The sequence below is a fragment of the Taudactylus pleione genome, unplaced genomic scaffold, assembly GCF_031769625.1.
Source record: "Taudactylus pleione unplaced genomic scaffold, aTauple2 ptg000399l, whole genome shotgun sequence".
Lineage (NCBI taxonomy): Eukaryota > Metazoa > Chordata > Amphibia > Anura > Myobatrachidae > Taudactylus > Taudactylus pleione.
This window is the reverse complement of record NW_028284801.1, coordinates 4,037,868-4,055,308: the sequence shown is the minus strand read 5'-3', so window position 1 is coordinate 4,055,308 and position 17,441 is coordinate 4,037,868. Positions and strand designations below refer to the sequence as shown.

General features: G+C 44.8%; 1 protein-coding gene across 1 annotated transcript in view; it reads right to left on the bottom strand.

The window, feature by feature from the left end:
• Positions 1-13,672: 13,672 nt before the first annotated feature.
• The window catches only part of CREB3L3 (cAMP responsive element binding protein 3 like 3), a 68,738-nt gene continuing 64,969 nt past the window's right edge, over positions 13,673-17,441 (bottom strand). Inside the window, exon 10 of the mRNA XM_088446457.1 lies at positions 13,673-14,022. Within this exon, the coding sequence (XP_088302583.1) occupies positions 13,673-14,022 (350 nt within the window). The remainder of the gene's footprint in view (positions 14,023-17,441) is intronic.

Below are 17,441 nucleotides of genomic sequence, written 5' to 3'. Positions count from 1 at the left end.
AAGAACGGCAAAGACGCCGACGAGAAAATCTATGCATGTACTGCGGGGAGACCGGTCATATGGTTGCAGCCTGCCCACGTTGTCCGGGAAACTCCCGATCCTAATCTGTGCCGGAGACACCAGGTTAGGAGTGATGTCTCCGTCTCTGTCAAAAAATGAATCTACCCTCTCCATTACTTTTGAGATCTGCACTGGTTCTAAAACTGTTCTTTCTCTCCTCGATTCAGGGGCCGCTGAAAATTTTATCACCGCTGAACTTGTCCAGAGGCTCCGGCTTCCTGTCTCCTCTCTCCACCACACCATCACTCTATCTGCTGTAGATGGCACTCAGATTACCAACGGAATCGTCTCTCAACGTACCCTTCCTGTGCCAATTCGTATCGGAGCTCTCCACACTGAAACTATCCGATTCCTAGTACTTCCCAAAGCCTCCCATGAGGTCATCCTTGGATACCCCTGGTTATGCAAGCACTCCCCCAATATTGACTGGGGCACCATGCAGATCTTGTCCTGGGGAGAGACTTGTCAAGTATCCTGCCTTCCTCAAATCAAACCCGTCAAAGGTAGTTACATTGCAACCACTACTCCAATTCCCTACCAGTATCGCTCCTTCTCCAATGTCTTCTGTAAGACCAGAGCCGATATTCTGCCTCCTCATCGGGAGTGGGACTGTCCTATTGAGTTGATTCCTGGCAAAACTCCTCCGTGAGGTCGTACTTACCCACTCTCCCTACCCGAGACTGAAGCCATGTCAGCATACATCCAGGAGAACCTGCAAAAGGGGTTCATTCGACCATCCTCCTCACCGGCAGGGGCAGGATTCTTTTTTGTATCTAAGAAGGATGGAGGCCTGCGTCCTTGCATCAATTACAGGGGCTTAAACGATATAACCATCAAAAATCGCTACCCGATACCCCTCATTACTGAACTTTTCGATCGAGTAAAAGGTGCTACTATTTTTACCAAGCTGGATTTAAGAGGAGCCTACAATCTCATTAGGATACGAGCCGGGGACGAATGGAAAACAGCATTCAATACTCGAGACGGGCATTTTGAATACCTGGTAATGCCTTTTGGTCTCTGTAACGCTCCTGCTGTGTTCCAAAACTTTGTGAATGAGATCTTTCGGGACTTATTATATATCTCTGTGGTAGTATACCTCGACGATATTCTGATATTCTCCTCCAACATTGTCAGACATCGATCCCAAGTCAAGGAGGTGTTAACTCGCCTACGAAAGAACCACCTGTACTGCAAAGCTGAAAAATGTGTATTTGAAGTTCCCTCAGTTCCCTTTTTAGGTTACATCGTTTCAGGTGCCGGCCTTGAAATGGATCCCCAGAAAGTTCAGGCAATATTGGATTGGTCTCGTCCGAATTCTTTGAAGGCAGTACAAAGATTTTTGGGCTTTGCAAATTATTATCGAAGGTTTATCAAAGGATTTTCCACTCTCATGGCACCCATTTCCGCCCTAACTTGCAAGGGGGCAAATCCATCCCGATGGCCTCCAGAGGCTGAAACTGCCTTTCAACTCTTAAAGCAAGCCTTCATTTCCACCCCCGTGCTGAGACAACCCAACATTAACTACCCATTCTTTCTTGAGGTAGACGCCTCTTCTGAAGCGGTAGGGGCAGTACTATCCCAGAAACTCGAGGATAGCAAGTTTCATCCCTGTGGCTTCTTCTCAAAGAAATTTTCCCAAGCAGAAAAGAATTATCCCATTGGAGAGCAGGAATTATTGGCTGTGAAACTAGCTTTTGAAGAGTGGCGTTATCTTCTTGAGGGCGCGATGTATCCCATCACCGTTTATACAGATCATCGGAATCTCCTATACCTAAAAAATATTCAGTGCCTGAGTTCCCGCCTGGCTCGATGGTCAATATTTTTTTCTCGTTTCAATTTTACTTTATCTTTTCGCCCAGGCTCACTAAATCAAAAAGCAGATGCCCTCTCTCGATCACTCTCCTCCGACGCATCTTCCGAAAGTCATAAGGAAACTCCAGTTCTGGACTCCAGAGTATTCACTACCACTTGCATTCAACCTCCTCCCGGGAAGACATTTGTGGCCTCAGATATGCGCAAGCAGCTTTTGAAGTGGGCTCATACCTCTCGTTTTGCCGGACACCCGGGCATACGCAAGACCTTGGAATTCCTGCAACGATCATACTGGTGGCCTGCTATGAAGTCAGAAATTGAAGCTTTTATCGCCTCCTGTCCACAGTGTGCTCAACATAAAACATCCAGACAGGTTCCTGCCGGCACACTCCTACCTCTGTCAGTACCAACCCATCCTTGGACACACCTTTCCATGGACTTTGTAACGGATCTACCTGTTTCTAATGGGTTTACCACCATCTGGGTAGTAGTGGATCGTTTCTCCAAAATGGTTCATTTCGTTCCCCTCAAGAAGTTGCCGTCTGCTCCAGAGTTGGCTCAGTTATTCGTCGACAACATCTTCCGTCTCCATGGACTTCCAACTGAGATTGTTTCTGATAGAGGGGTACAGTTCGTAGCCAGATTTTGGAGAGCTATATGTTCTATCTTTCAAATCAAACTGAATTTTTCAACAGCTTACCATCCTTAGTCTAACGGGTCTACAGAGAGGGTCAATCAAGACCTTGAGACTTTCTTAAGAATTCACATGTCTTCATCACAAGACAACTGGGCGGACACCTTACCCTGGGCTGAATTTGCCCATAACAGCTCCTATCATTCATCTACGGGCAAACCCCATTCTTTGTAGTTTTTGGACTGTATCCCAGAGTACCAGAGTTTCAAGAATTGCCAGTCTTCGATGTACCAGCAGTGACCTCCACCCTACAGAAATTGTCTCAGATTTGGACTCAGGTCCATTCCTCCTTACAAAAAGCCTCTCTTCGATATAAATTAACAGCGGACAAAAAAAGGAGAGCGGTGCCCAACCTAAAAACAGGTGACTTAGCATGGCTATCCACTCGGAATCTTCGCCTTAAAGTGCCGTCTATGAAATTTGCTCCTCGTTTCATCGGTCCTTTTCCCATCGTTCAAGTGATCAATCCAGTAGCCTATAAATTAAAACTTCCGTCCTACCTCAAAATACCAAATTCCTTTCATATTTCCCTGCTGAAACCTCTCATCCTGAATCGCTTTCGCAAGACTCTGCCACGCTTCCCCAAAGTCTTGACTGAGCGGGGTGTAGAGTTCGAGATCAAACAGGTCCTGGACTCTCGTTTTCGTTATGGGCAACTCCAATATCTACTGGATTGGAAAGGTTACGGTCCCGAAGAACGTTGCTGGGTGAAAGCTGAGGATGTCTACGCTCCTCGCCTAGTGCTTAAGTTTCACTCTGAGAATCTTGGTAAACCGAAGAAGTGTCCAGAGGCCACTCCTAAAGGAGGGGGTACTGTCACGACCAGGGGTGACAGGCTGCTGAGATTGCGGCGCTTACCGCTCCGGGCGCTGTGGCATGGTGTTTCCAGCAGAGGTGCAGGTTCCTGGAGAATAGCGCTGGGTGCTGTGAGTCTCCGCAGACCAAGGGCTTCCATCTGGAGGCAGGTGAGAGGGGCTGAGACTGGCAGAGCTTCCATGCTGTGACCACTGGGCGCGGCCATCTTGGATTTGGGTCACATGTCTTTTCTGGCCAATCAGGTTCAGTCTGGGCTGGGGAGGCTAGCAACCAATCCTGCACTACCTGAGGGTACTAAAGGGCTGTCCAGAGGCTCTTTAGTTGCCAGTGCAACGTCTATCACAGCGTATGCTGTGAGCTAGTTCTCTGTGCTCCTTTGCTCATTTAAAGTGTCAGTACCAGTGTGTTTCTGCAGACTCCCCTCTCAGCCTTGGTGCAGTTTGCTCCTGTTACTACCTGTCTCCTGATCCCGTCTACCTGCTATACCCAGCCTACCCCGGGTCTCTAAGTTCCGCCAGTGTCTCGCAGCCTGGTTCTGATCCCGTCGCGTGCCACTGCTTCATGAGTAATACTCCCCTAAGGCCGGCTGCCTTCAAGTACCAGCAAACAAGTCCTCATTCCTCATCCGACTCCACTCTGGGTCCAAGCGCACGCCAAGCTGTGACACTCCCCAAGTAAAAAACAAATACACCCTTCCCTATTGAATAAGTATACCATCCCCCTAGGTCTGATGAGTAATGTCGCTGACAAAGAGCAGGAGCATGCCTCGTCAGTGACATAGCGGGTACTAGATATTAAGTTTAGGGAGGGAGAGGTTAGGTTTAGGCACTACGGGGGAGGGTTAGGCACTAGAGGGGAGGGTTAGAGTGCGGGGAGGGGGAGGTTAGGTTTAGGCCCTAGGGGGAGGGTTAGGCATAGAGGGGGAGTGCTAGGCACTAAGGGGGAAGGGTTAGGCTCTATGGGGGAGGGTTAGGCATATTAGACACTATGGGGGAGGGTTAGGGTGCAGGGAGGGGGAGGTGAGATTTAGGCACTGGGGAGGAATGGTTAGGGGTAGGGAGAGGGAGGATTAGGATACCGAATGGCAGGTGTAGGTATCCTATCCCTGTCGGGATGCTGGCGTCAGGATTTTGACCGCCAGAATCCTCAGAGCTGGCATCCCTTACTCATCCCAAAGGAAATGCTAGGTTAGGTAAGCAAGACATAGTAATGGGGAAAGGGAATGAAAACAGAACTCCGCACAGACCAGGCAGTAATGACAATGCGAATAAGCCATGAATTTTATATAAAAAACATAACTCACAATATTTATTCTCCAGGAGCAATTAAAGAGATTTAGTTTAGATAACTTGGTAAAACAATGCACCACTAAATACGGCGACTCTGTGACTGAAATTACACAGCCATCCGAGAGATAATGCATAGGGAGAACACAACCCCTGTGGGCACAGGTATAATGGACACACACACAATGGGGCCCATTTATTAATGATCGCATTTTGAAATGCGATCAGGGAATCCAGTACCGCCCATGATCGCATTGCAAAATGCGATCATAGCGGCTGAATGTGTTATCCGGCACATGCAGGGGCTGCTGCGCCTATGAAACCTATTGCAGGGATCGCAGCAGGTCCCTCCTTCATACATCCGGGGGATACTTAGTATTTGAGGTAAACCCCCGAAAACAGGCGTTTTCGGGGAATTTACCTCAAATTAACTTTGATAACTGGGCCCCAATGACAGGTAATGCTCCTCCCCCCATCTCCCCTCCTCCTTCCTGAATTATTTACTTCCCATTACACAGTCACCTATACATCCATAATAGACAATAGTTACTGTACTCACTGCAGTGCTGTCTCCCGTTCCCTTCTCTCCATTTTCCCTGACTGGGAGCCGGAGGTCAGGAGTCACGCTGGGAACAAGCAGGGACAGTGTACAAGCTACTTGCGACTATTCAAGTGTAATCAACAGTGTGTTAAATTGAATACACTTGTAAATGGCATATATTTTGCAGACTGTCCCTGCTTGTTCCCAGCGGCAGGCTGACGATCTTTCAAGCAGGGAACAGGAAGAGAGGGACTCACTGAAGAGAGAGAAGGAGCAGACGCTCAGCTGCCATCCAGGCATCCACCCCGGCGCTGGTGCTGTAGCTAGTCAGCCCCCTGCCTCTGATGCCCCTTCACATGGATGGGACTGAATGAAGAGCGCTGCTCAGCCGCACTTTTCTCCACAGTAGGCTGTCGCTGGCTGTTTCACTGTGACAGGTGCAGTGGCAGCCAGCAGAAAACAAGAATTGTATCAGCAGCTGCTGCAGGGAGAGCGCCTCTCCAGCCTGGTGCCTCCATGCAGTGAAGGACCTGCTGAGCGGTTTGCGCTGTCCCTGGCCCTGCGCCTCCCACTCTTAATCGCCCCCAAGCCCCCGCAGGGTCTGCGTGGGCTGTTGTTACGCCACTGCTTGGTCTTCCTCTTTGACATTGCTCCATAAAGCCAGGGTTGATCAATGCTCAAGTAATGGATGCTTACTCCAACTGATTCTTGCCAATGAATACAGACATTCAATACAGCAGCCATGTGTTTACACAAGTCACATAAAAAAAGTGAAAACATCTGAATGTACCATGTATGTTTTTTGCACCTGTGTGGGTACATCACCACACACTAATCCATGAGATCCACTCCCCCAATGTGCGTGTTATACAGTTTAATGGAAAATGGTTGAGGATGTAGATCACTTCCTTTTCTTACTTGCACCATCTCTGGGCAAATTTGTGTGGCTGCATGCCTGCACAGGAAGATGCAACATAAATCACTGAATGGTCTAGCCATCGTGTAATGGTGATGTTTTCAGCATTGGTATCAACTGGTGATGCACATCTTCCTTCTACTTTCAGCTGTTTCTCACTCTTCAACTTTGATTGTGCTCCCATTGGCTTGTTAGCTCTACATTAACCTGTTGCATAGATGCCCTGGTTGCGTAACTTATGGAGGAGAGGAATTGTACAAAACAGGTTATCAAAAAATAACTTGTGAATTTTATTTTGTTTGTCATCCCACAAGCAAAAAACCATAGAGCACACATGCCCACAGCTCTAACTTCAGCCCTGTCTCCACTTGTTTCCTGATACATCTCAAACCTATACATGTACCCTGATGTTCCTGCTGCATTCGGTATGAAATACCGGCTGACGCATGGCCGGTAGTTTGATTCCCGGCAGCGTCAGTCCGACAGATGCAGAGATCCCGGCAGCAGCAGCCCGACAGTGCTGGAAATCCCAATCGTCCCTAGGTAATTACAAAATAACCTAACCCTAACCCTCCGTAGGGGTGCCAAACCCTAACCTCCCCCCTGTGCCTAACCCTAATCCCCCCTCTAAGTGCCTAAACCTAACCCCACCTTCCCCGCTGCCTAGACCTAAGTCCCCCGGGGGGTGCCTAACCCTCCCGGAGGGTGCCTAGTCCTAAGTCCCCCACGGGTGCCCTAACATAACCCTCCCCCCGCGGCTGTCCTCTCGTGGCGCCCGGCATCCCTTCGATCGGGATGCCGGGCGCCGGTCTCCCGGCGTCAGAAAAATGACAGGAATCTAGATTTAGATGCCTGTCATTTAACCCTCGCCGGGATAAAGCAATCGGGAAGCCGGCTGTCGGGCTTACGTCAGCTGGTTTCCCGATTGATTGCCGTTGCTGCTCTCACCCACACCTTCAAAACCCATGGCTTAGGTTTCTTGGGAATGTACTGCTTGATGGACTTACGGACCTTGAAAGGAATGATTTGCTCATCAACAACTAACTGAAACGCTTTAGGATCAACTGCTCCACTAATGATGCCTTCAGTTTGTCTAACACAGGCCAAATTTTGACAAGTTTGTCTTTGTTTCCTGGCTGTTGAGAAAAATTGTCTTCATTTGAAGACCAGTACATTCTGGATATGGGATATCTGAGATAGGACTTTACCAAATTTATCCCAAGAAAACATTTCAATTCATGGCTTGTCAGTGACAGATATTCCTTCACTTTCTGGAGTGCGGGCAGTTTCATCAACCATGGTATCAGACAATAGGTGCATAAAGAAGTGTATGGGTTCTGTACCAATGGCATAACTTTGGGGGGGTTGAGCGGGACACATGACCTGGGTGCTGTGTCTTAGCGGGGGCCACCATCTCACCATCCAGTCCTGGCACTGTCCCCCACAGCCGCTGGCATTATGAGTCAAATTGACTTGTATACCGCTGCGCTGCCCGCCGCCAGTGCCGCAGCCTGAACACTGTCGGTGATTGACAGTCCAGGCACGGCTCTCTTCTCTGTTTTCCTCCCCCCAGAGTGACAGAGCCTGGCTTACAAGAGTCTGTGCCAGGCTGGAGGGGGAGAAGGGTCCACTAAAGACCATGAATGTTATGTCAGGTATCATTTGAGCAATTTGAAATATGGAATTTATTACTCTATTACTCTATTGCACCAATCAGGCTTAGTTTGATTGCCTACTGTATGTTGTGTTTTAAGCACCCAGTTAAAAATATTGCTTGCTTCTCACCCCTCACCTTGAGCTACTGTGCAAATCATGATATGAGCCACTGTATCTCATTTAAATTATCATGCTTGAGACACAAAACATATGATTTTTATTTTGTACTAGATTGGTGTAGAATTTATAATGGTTATGATTGCATAAGAATTGCCATGAACTGCTTATCATTCAGAAAATGTATTTGTATGTTCTCTCAAAAATAACATGGTCATGCAAAGGTCTGTATAATGGAATAAAGGTTGGTACAATCATGTAAAAGTAAACACTGGATGTCACAACAGAAAACGACAGCTTTAGTGTTCCATTATGATGTACTATCCATACAAAAATTACAATATTTAAATTTAATTGAGCTATTCACTTCTTTTTTCAGCCAGTAGAATGTTTGTGTGCTAAGAACTATAATAAAGTCCACCCAGTGCTGTCACCCTCTCCTAGTCACTCACTGCTGTCACCCTCTCCCTGTCATCACCCCCTCCCCGTGACCCATTGCTGTCACCCAGTGCTATCACCCCATACTTGCCGACATTCAGCTCCCTCCTTCCGGGAGGTAGCTGAATACCTGCATTGTGTGGGGGGCGTGGCTGGGCTATGATGCCGTTTTGGGGGCAGGGCCCGGGGCGTGACCGCACGATCGCGTCATCGTGGCCCAGCTCCCTCTTCACAATGCCGGAAAAAAGGCATTGTGAAGCAGGTGGCGGAGCCACGATGACGCGATTCAGCGCGAATCGCGTCATCGGGCCCCCGGCAGCGGGGTTTTTTGCTAGTAGTCTGGGGGGGTAGGCAGCAGCCGGGAGGCTTGCCTGCCTTTCCGGGGGGTCGGGAGCGGCACCCGATATTCGGGAGGCTCCCGACCAAATCGGGAGGGTAGGCAAGCCTGTATCACCCTCTCCCTGTCATAATTTTTCAGTGGCCACGCCCATTTCTTGGGTGCACACAGTTGGGGGGGTGCAATTTTTCATCTTGCCTTGGGTGCCAAAGACCCTAGTTACACTTCTGTTCCGTACCATCAACATTCACTTTGTACTGTTCTAAAAATGTGGTCAAGACTCCTTCAAAAGAATTGTCTTTGATTTCCACAATATATTGGGTTTCTGTTTCCCTTTTGCTACCTCAACTACTTCATCATCATTTGTTTCACTGCAGCTACTAAAGCTCCCTGCTCCTTCTCCCTTCGGGTTTGACTGCCATTCACCATCATCACTGTCAGTATCACTGGAATTTGTTGGAATCACTTATACTGTTCTGTACCTAACCCTATTACTAGATGCTGTCGCTGTCTGGAGAAAATAAAAAATGCTAATAAAGAGTTGACCACTATGACCACAGCTGCTACTAATGATGATAATTTGAAATCATTTAAAATTTTAAACAAGTTAAAATAACATAATGATACATATAAGCTGTCAAAACTGGCATATATAGCTATTATATGCGGAAAATATTTAAGTAAGGCCTAATTGCTAGGATACCTTGTACGCAGTATGGATATTTTGTATTGCATGACATCCACTGAGGTGGACATATGATTTTACATCATCAGCACATTTACAATATTATGCCCTAAACATTACATTCATTTTTTTTTCTTTACCTGCTCTGCTAACTTTAAGTATAAATATTTTACAGAAATCTCTGAAGTTCTTAATGCTGGTGAACTTTACACAGCCATTTTTTGACCATTATTGTTTTTTTTTAAGAGTTAAAAGCTGCCACTAGGTGGCATACCATCTAAGATTGGTAGAGGTCCAAAGAAGAGGACACAATTCACTTCTGATGTCAAAAGATAGTTTCTATAGGAGATAATGGGGTCTATGTACTAAGCAGTGATAAGAGACAGAGTAAAAAGTAATAAATAAGTGATAAGGTGCCAGCCAATCAGCTCCCAACTGTCATCTCACAGGCTGTGTTGGAAAAATGACAGTTGCGAGCTGACTGGCTGGCACCTTATCACTTCCTTATCACTTTTCACTCTGGGCCTGATTCAGAGCCGCTCGCAAGCGGCCACTCGTTCGCTCCGAGCGATGTTCGCACATCTGCGCATGCGTATGGGTCGTAATGCGCATGCGCCAACCAGTCAGTGCCTGCTAATTTGAGTGACAGGATGAGGCGTTTGTGGATGGTAACAGGGGAAGGTGCTTGAAAACGGGGAGTGGTGATCCGAACGCAGGCGTGCCAAACGGTCAAAACGGGCGTTTTAAGGGTGTGCATAATTAACAAAGCAGCGTCATCGACCACGTCACTTGGTTGTTTCTTAGCCTGTACTGTTCGCATGATTGCGGTAGGATAAACCTACCACAAGCACTGCGAGCTGTTCAGATGCCTTTCGATGTACTCGATTAATCAAATAAATAGCGGAGATGACGTAGGATGCGAGCGGCCAGGGGGCGTCTTTACAAAATAGCGAGCGCATGTTTCATTCGCTCGCTCAGACATAGAGGCGTCAACAGACCGCAAAGAGCGAGTGCTCAATTTAAATAGCCGGCCCCTTTTTCTGAACGAGCGAGCGCAAATAGCGTCCGGCTCTGAATCAGACCCTCTGTCTCTTATCACTACTTAGTACATAGACCCCAATGACTTAAAAACAGCTGTCCACTGTAGTAACCTCTATGCAGGAAAGGGTTAAAGATAAGATCTTTGGACTTAACAATTTTTCTGGTATTTGGATTCCACAATCTGCTCTCATGGCAATAGACAAGCATGATGCGCTTTACTGACTTTCTATCCAACTTTAGCCTTTTCTTCTTTGGTATATGCATGTTAATGCACTCGCAGCTGTAATTTTTGCTAATGCAAGAGCGGATGGGACTTGTGCGGAGACGTCCATCTGAGCCATTGCAGCTATCTGAAACTGCATACACACACAGCTTCAGACACAGATCATGCAAACATCAATTCCTTGAGTGAGTCTTTGGTCAGTCAGAATGGTCACCGTAACTGACACCGGAGTCATGTTTCCTGTGTACGGGATATCAGGCACAGGATATGACACTAAAATAGTCGAGACACCTGTGTTTTTAGCGAACAATTACCGTTGCCTCCCCCAAATATTCCCTTCCTGTCAATCACACTTCAAATAAAGACTTGCAGCGTGCAACTATGGTAATGTACAATGACACATGCACAGTGACAAAAGAGTGCGCTATTTGTAAAAGCATCTGCATTGTGTACAACTCTGAATCAGACCAATAGGCCATCCTCCAAAGGTTCTGAGATGTCGTACACTTGGTTTTCTCTTCATCCATGCTTCAATAGATGTTATGTCTTTTAGGGCAAACTGTGAGAAGAATTGGTGATCCTATTTTATATTTCCTTAAAAATTGTTCCACCTCCCAGTGATATTCTCTACCATTATCAGATCTTAGAATCTTGAGTCTGTAACCTGTTCGATTTTCCACAAGTGTCTTATAGTCTGCAGTCTTTTTTCCCACACATATCCTCCTTCTATAAACATCACAATGTATTTGTTTCCACTCAATGACTTTACTTCCATTGGACCACACACAAACATCTGAATGTATTACTAGAGTTTCTGTGACTGTGACTCAGTTTTTATCATTGCAGAACAGTGCTGTGTGTCAAGGACATACCATTGCTGACATCTTGTGCCTGTAGCTATGACAGTCCCTCTCCTATTTCTCACAGCAGCAGATGACTCAAACGAAGACCAACCCAGTTACGTAACCAGTTGTGTTGGTTTATTGTTAGATAACAAGTACAGCCGTACTCACTGTTACAAGTACACTGGTGATGAAGCAAAACTTGAGTGGACGGGTTACATACAGCTCACCAGCTGTTCAGTGTATGCTGCTTGCAAGTAGCAATGCAGGAATTCTGGAACAGCATTAAATGCAGGTGTTAACTAGGTTCTTTTTAGGAGCTAAGCAGGAGACTTCTGTCTCCTTCCATGTCACGCTACACAATACTAAGTAAAGATGGTTGCAGTCAAATGTGCATTAGCACATCAGGATGGAGGTCAGACCTTCCTGCAGACTCTGGGTCCAAGTCCCCAGCATGTATGCACAATGAGGGGAGAGTGCAGAAGGGCACTGCTTTCTAACATAATCAACAGAAATATTGCACAAGAGGCCATGTTTCTGAAGACCATACCGGAGATACAGTATGTGCATGCTCCGGTGCCAAGTTTTTTTTCTAAGGTGATGGATCCTACGGACATCCGCACACAGGCCACCTTTCGTCTTAATATGCCCCTGCCTAAAATTTAAATATTTTACTGTAGTAGTCATGAGTTGACAAACTAAAGCATCATGGGCATTTTTCTGGGTTCCCAGCTAAAAGCAAACACTGTTAAAACTGTTTTCAATAAATTCTTTTGAACAGTTTGGCAGTATTACCAAAGATGGCGATAGTGAGCCATGGATTCTGTGTGGGGCTGGAGGAATCTGCCCACACAGGGTAGTTAAACTAAGTTTTGCCACACCTAGGGGTGCTTTGTGGAGAGAGTCCAGGTGTGGGCTGATGAGAAGACAGACCAGTCAGGCTGCTGTTGGAGACAGTCTAAGTGGGACTGTCGCAGCCAGAGAGCCAAGTGAAACTAAGCCAAGCCGTTGAGGGCCAGGGGTCTGAGTCCAGACCTGTAGGAGGCAGGAAGGACCACAAACGTCTCAGACTGTGTGATGTAAAAGCAGCTAAGCTACAGGCTAAGGAAGCCAGTGTCCATACCTGCAGGAAGCAGGGAGGACCACAAGAGAAACTTTGTGTTAAAGCCAGGCTGGATCCTGTAATAGACTCTGCAGGAAGCATAGAGAGACTTTGGACTTTATTTGCAGACTAGCTGCCCAAGGTTAGTCAGGGGCGAAGAAGTGAGTCAGTGCCCTAAATGGGGCTAGGCATTTGTTTTCTTTTTACAGTATGCTGACAGTAAAGCACTTATCTTTTATTTACACATGAAAAGATGTATGGACCCTGATTGAGCACCTTAGACACAGCACCACTGACACCCATCTACCAGCTAATTACCCCAAGTCATCACACAGTCATATCATATATTTTAATTCTATGTATAACTCATTGTTGAGAGTGTCAATTTATTTCTGAAAATTTTCATAAAATATCTTTATTTACAAACTTATGAAAGTGAAGAAATAAACAATGTATAGGACAAAGCAGAGGAGAAAAATACCATTTGCAAAGCCATACTTAACATATGTAAAGATATGGATGGTCACACACACCTGCTCCCATAAATGCTCTCTAAATTATGTGCATTGAATTTGCATGGTTTTATAATAATTTAATAGATTGTAATGTGGGTTGTGGCACCACCACTCATCTTTCAGTAGTTGTAGCATCAATTACTATATTCGTGTCCTGGCTAAGAGATCTACCCACTCATGATGGTCTGAATTTATTTAAAACATTATAATCTTGGCTATAGTATATCTACGTTTTGCTTTAAATTGATGTACAGTATAGTTGTAGCTGTGTCTTTCTATGTAAGCAAGTACAACAGTTTTCCCTGTGAATAATATTTTTGCGTGTATGGGGTGTATTGTAATGTCTTCATCTAAGATCTCTTTATTGGACTACCTTTTCTTGCAAATGCATTCCTTTTGGATAAAAGAACATACTTCAATTTACAAAAACAATATATGTGCTTGCTGTTATTCCATATATGAGCTATCTGGTCATTTTGACTACACGAGGGAGAAACCCTGAACTTGTGCCTGGGGTCAAATGCTCTGATTATGGTGTCTCACATTCACACAACCTCTCATTATTCATCACAACCTCTCATTGTGTATTTATAGCTCATCCTCTTGTTTCAAGGGCTCTTTCCAAGACACCTCTGTTATCACCTGCTGTGTCACAGAATCATCATTAGAGCCACTCATTATTTCTATGTTACTGCTCTCGTTCTTTGAAACACTGTTTGGATTTATCAGCCTTGTCTGATTCTTTAGTTTGACTGTTTCTTCTTCCATAAACTGTTGAGCGTGGTTAGACCAAACTGCATCCAGATATTTTCGTAATGACTTCAGTTCTCTGTTTTGTGCCTGGTTTCCTGGACCCGCCCAATGTGTAGTATCTCTGCTCTCACTTGGTAAATTAAATACCCTGGAAGAGGCAGAGTTATGCAAGGACCTGGAGAAGACTGTGAAAAATACAGTAGTCAACATACTGTAAGCTGGATCACATTACCTTTTTTTATGGACTCCAACATCTATAGAATTAGGAGTTTTGATAGGATCTCATAAACTATCACTATTTTTCATGTTTGTTTGTTTGGTACAGTATAGTACCAAGTACTTGTAAGGTTATGTGCCCTAGACATTTATACACACTAATATGCAACCAAACGTTCCCACATTACAAACCACTAATCAGATCAGATCTATCCCAAAATAATAACCAAGCATGTACATTTCTGTCTAAGACAAGTCCTTAAAAGGTAACTCCATGTTTCCTAATGAAAAATCATATTACTTAAATAATGCCTAAATACTTGACATAAGACCTTTATCTGAAATTACCTGTTCAAACACAGGTGCAGAAACGTAAATGCTGGTTTATGAATAACTGATCTTGTTTAAGGAATACATACGTTTTGTCAAGAGTAAATATGTCAACTTACAATACGTTGTCTGGAGACAGCATAATGCAGACACGTTTGTACTGTTAGTTAAAGAGTAATGCATCATGTTTAAAGTTTTAATGCCGACACGGTTAAAATGCTTTAACTACCATTACAACCTGTCTGCATTATGCCGTCAGTATTCTTCCGGCGACATATTCTCTGTCGACTACTTCCCCTTAACGTATTCTACAATCATGGGCATGATCACCTAGAATAGTTCATGGCTCCTTAGTGTATTAGCATGTTATTTTTGATTGACTGTTAGTTTATATTTGCATTAATAAAATTACTTTCCTTAAACGAAGTGTATTTATTGGAGCAGATATACTAAGTGCTTATTTTTATGTGCATGGCTGGAATTACAAAAAGGATAAACTGCAAATCAAAGCCCATGATATCAAAACTGCCTGATCTGGAACTGCAGTCCCAATTTTAACAAATGTGGCTCATACAGATAAGGGAATGTATTAAGCAGTCAAACTGCAATTTATTAAGCAGATCAAAAACACACAGTTCAAATAGCTGTGTATCAGAACCATCTTGCCTGTCGTAACTGAAAAATGTTTTAATATAGTTTAAAAAACAAAAAAACTGTCTGTGACTGACTGAGCAGTATACTAGACCACTCTTGATTGGCTGCTGGCTATTAATTTTTGTTCATTTTGCATCAGGTACTCAATGTAACTGGTTTGTTCAATTTGAATTTTTTTTTCCCCATATGGATTTCCTTCTTATTTTTATCTTCTGTCAAAAATAATTGTTTATTTTGGAGTTCCTGTAGTCATAGGCATGCACTGGAGCTCTGATTATTGGTTGGCATGTAGTTAGAGTCTTAAAAAAAGGTAAACCATCAGTGGCTCACAATCATAGCCATCTGCCAAGCTGGATTATCTATGCAATATAAACAAAAATGCACACTCCTTGTTTTTCTGCCTTTGCCTTAGAGACACCAGGAGGAAGGGCTGAAGTATCAAGAAAATGACTGCAGAAGACAAGGAGCCTACTTTCTGGAGTGCTGCTGAAGGATACAGAGAGAGAGAGAGACACTGTTTTCTGAGATGTGATTGGTATGAGGGTTTTTATTTTTATTTTTAAGTAAAATATTTAAAATTATGAATAGAATTGATATTTGCAATTGTAGACATTCTGTATGCTCAAATGTTTAAGATTTAAATAAATAAATTTTTTCATATGGGCAAAGTGTGTGCATTGTTTAATTATACATTTTTTACTATTTACATATTGTAAATATTATGTTAATTGCTATTTTAATAGGAGCCTAGGCCAAAAAGCAGGATTGAGTGATGGAACTGGAAACAAGGGCTTAGGGTAGCCAAAATAAAATCCATCATTGCCTGTTATCACCTAGATCTGTCCTTATCTAGTTTCATTTATTACCTGCAAACTAAACCTTTTGGGAACCAATGAGAAAAATAAATATAAGGGAGCCCAATATTTCTTACACATATAAATAATTTTAATCTATTTACACACTATGTATGTAATCATTTGCATTTAAAGGCATTTCTACTAAAGTGTTACTTTCAACAATAGCTTTTGGATGTTCATTATGCCGTCATTATCACATATCTGGTACAAGGCTGCTCCCCTTATATCTATGGTGCATGTAGTGCAGAAGTTTTTATCCTGTACAGGAAAAAGATGATACCCGAAAGAAATGTTTTTCTTTACTATTTGTGAAATATTTATATATTAGGGGTGAGCGGGTTCGGATTTCTGAAATCCGAACCCCCCCGAGCCCCCCCGATCCGAGTCCGATCCGAGTCAGGCTCGACTTTTCCCGCCTGACTCGGATCTGAAATCGAGGCAAAACGTCATCATCCCGCCTTCCAAGTCTCGCGGGTTTTGGATCCTATATAAGGTACCCGCGTCGGCGCCATTTTCTCACTCGGCTGTGGACAGTGAAGAGGGAGGGTGGGAGTTAGGGCTGGCTGGGCTGTGTAGTGTAGTGTAGTGTAGTGCTGCTGTTGTCCACTACTTCAAAGTCCATAGGGGCTGGCTGTGTTGTGCTGTGCTGCTGTTGTTAATAGGGGCTGTGTCCACTACTTCAAAGTCCATAGGGGCTGGCTGGACTGTGTTGTGCAGTCAGTTCTCCATAGGGGCTGTGTCCACTCCAAAGTCCTGTGCAGTGTCCCAGTCCTAAAGGGGTGCTGTAGTGTTGTCCAGGGGGTGCTCTGTCCATCAGGGGTGCTCCCCCCAAGTGCTAAAAAAATAATATATTTTCTGTGTTTGTGAATTGTGTGCGCAGTAGCCGCACGTGCATCAACAAAGTAGTGCCAAGCGTGCGCCTGTGTCATAAGTAAAGGGCCGGCTGGCTTGACCGTTAAAGGGTGCTGTAACCCCCAAAGTACACTCCAGTCCAAACCAAAAAAAAAATTATTTTCTGTGTTTGTGAATTGTGTGCGCAGTAGCCGCACGTGCATCAACAAAGTAGTGCCAAGCGTGCGCCTGTGTCATAAGTAAAGGGCCGGCTGGCTTCACCGTTAAAGGGTGCTGTAACCCCCAAAGTACACTCCAGTCCAAACCAAAAAAAAAAATATTTTCTGTGTTTGTGAATTGTGTGCGCAGTAGCCGCACATGCATCAACAAAGTAGTGCCAAGCGTGCGCCTGTGTCATAAGTAAAGGGCCGGCTGGCTTGACCGTTAAAGGGTGCTGTAACCCCCAAAGTACACTCCAAGCCAAAAAAAAAATATTTTCTGTGTTTGTGAATTGTGTGCGCAGTAGCCGCACGTGCATCAACAAAGTAGTGCCAAGCGTGCGCCTGTGTCATAAGTAAAGGGCCGGCTGGCTTGACCGTTAAAGGGTGCTGTAACCCCCAAAGTACACTCCAGTCCAAACCAAAAAAAATAATATTTTCTGTGTTTGTGACTTGTGTGCACTGTGGCTGCACGTGCATCAACATAGGAGCAGCGCC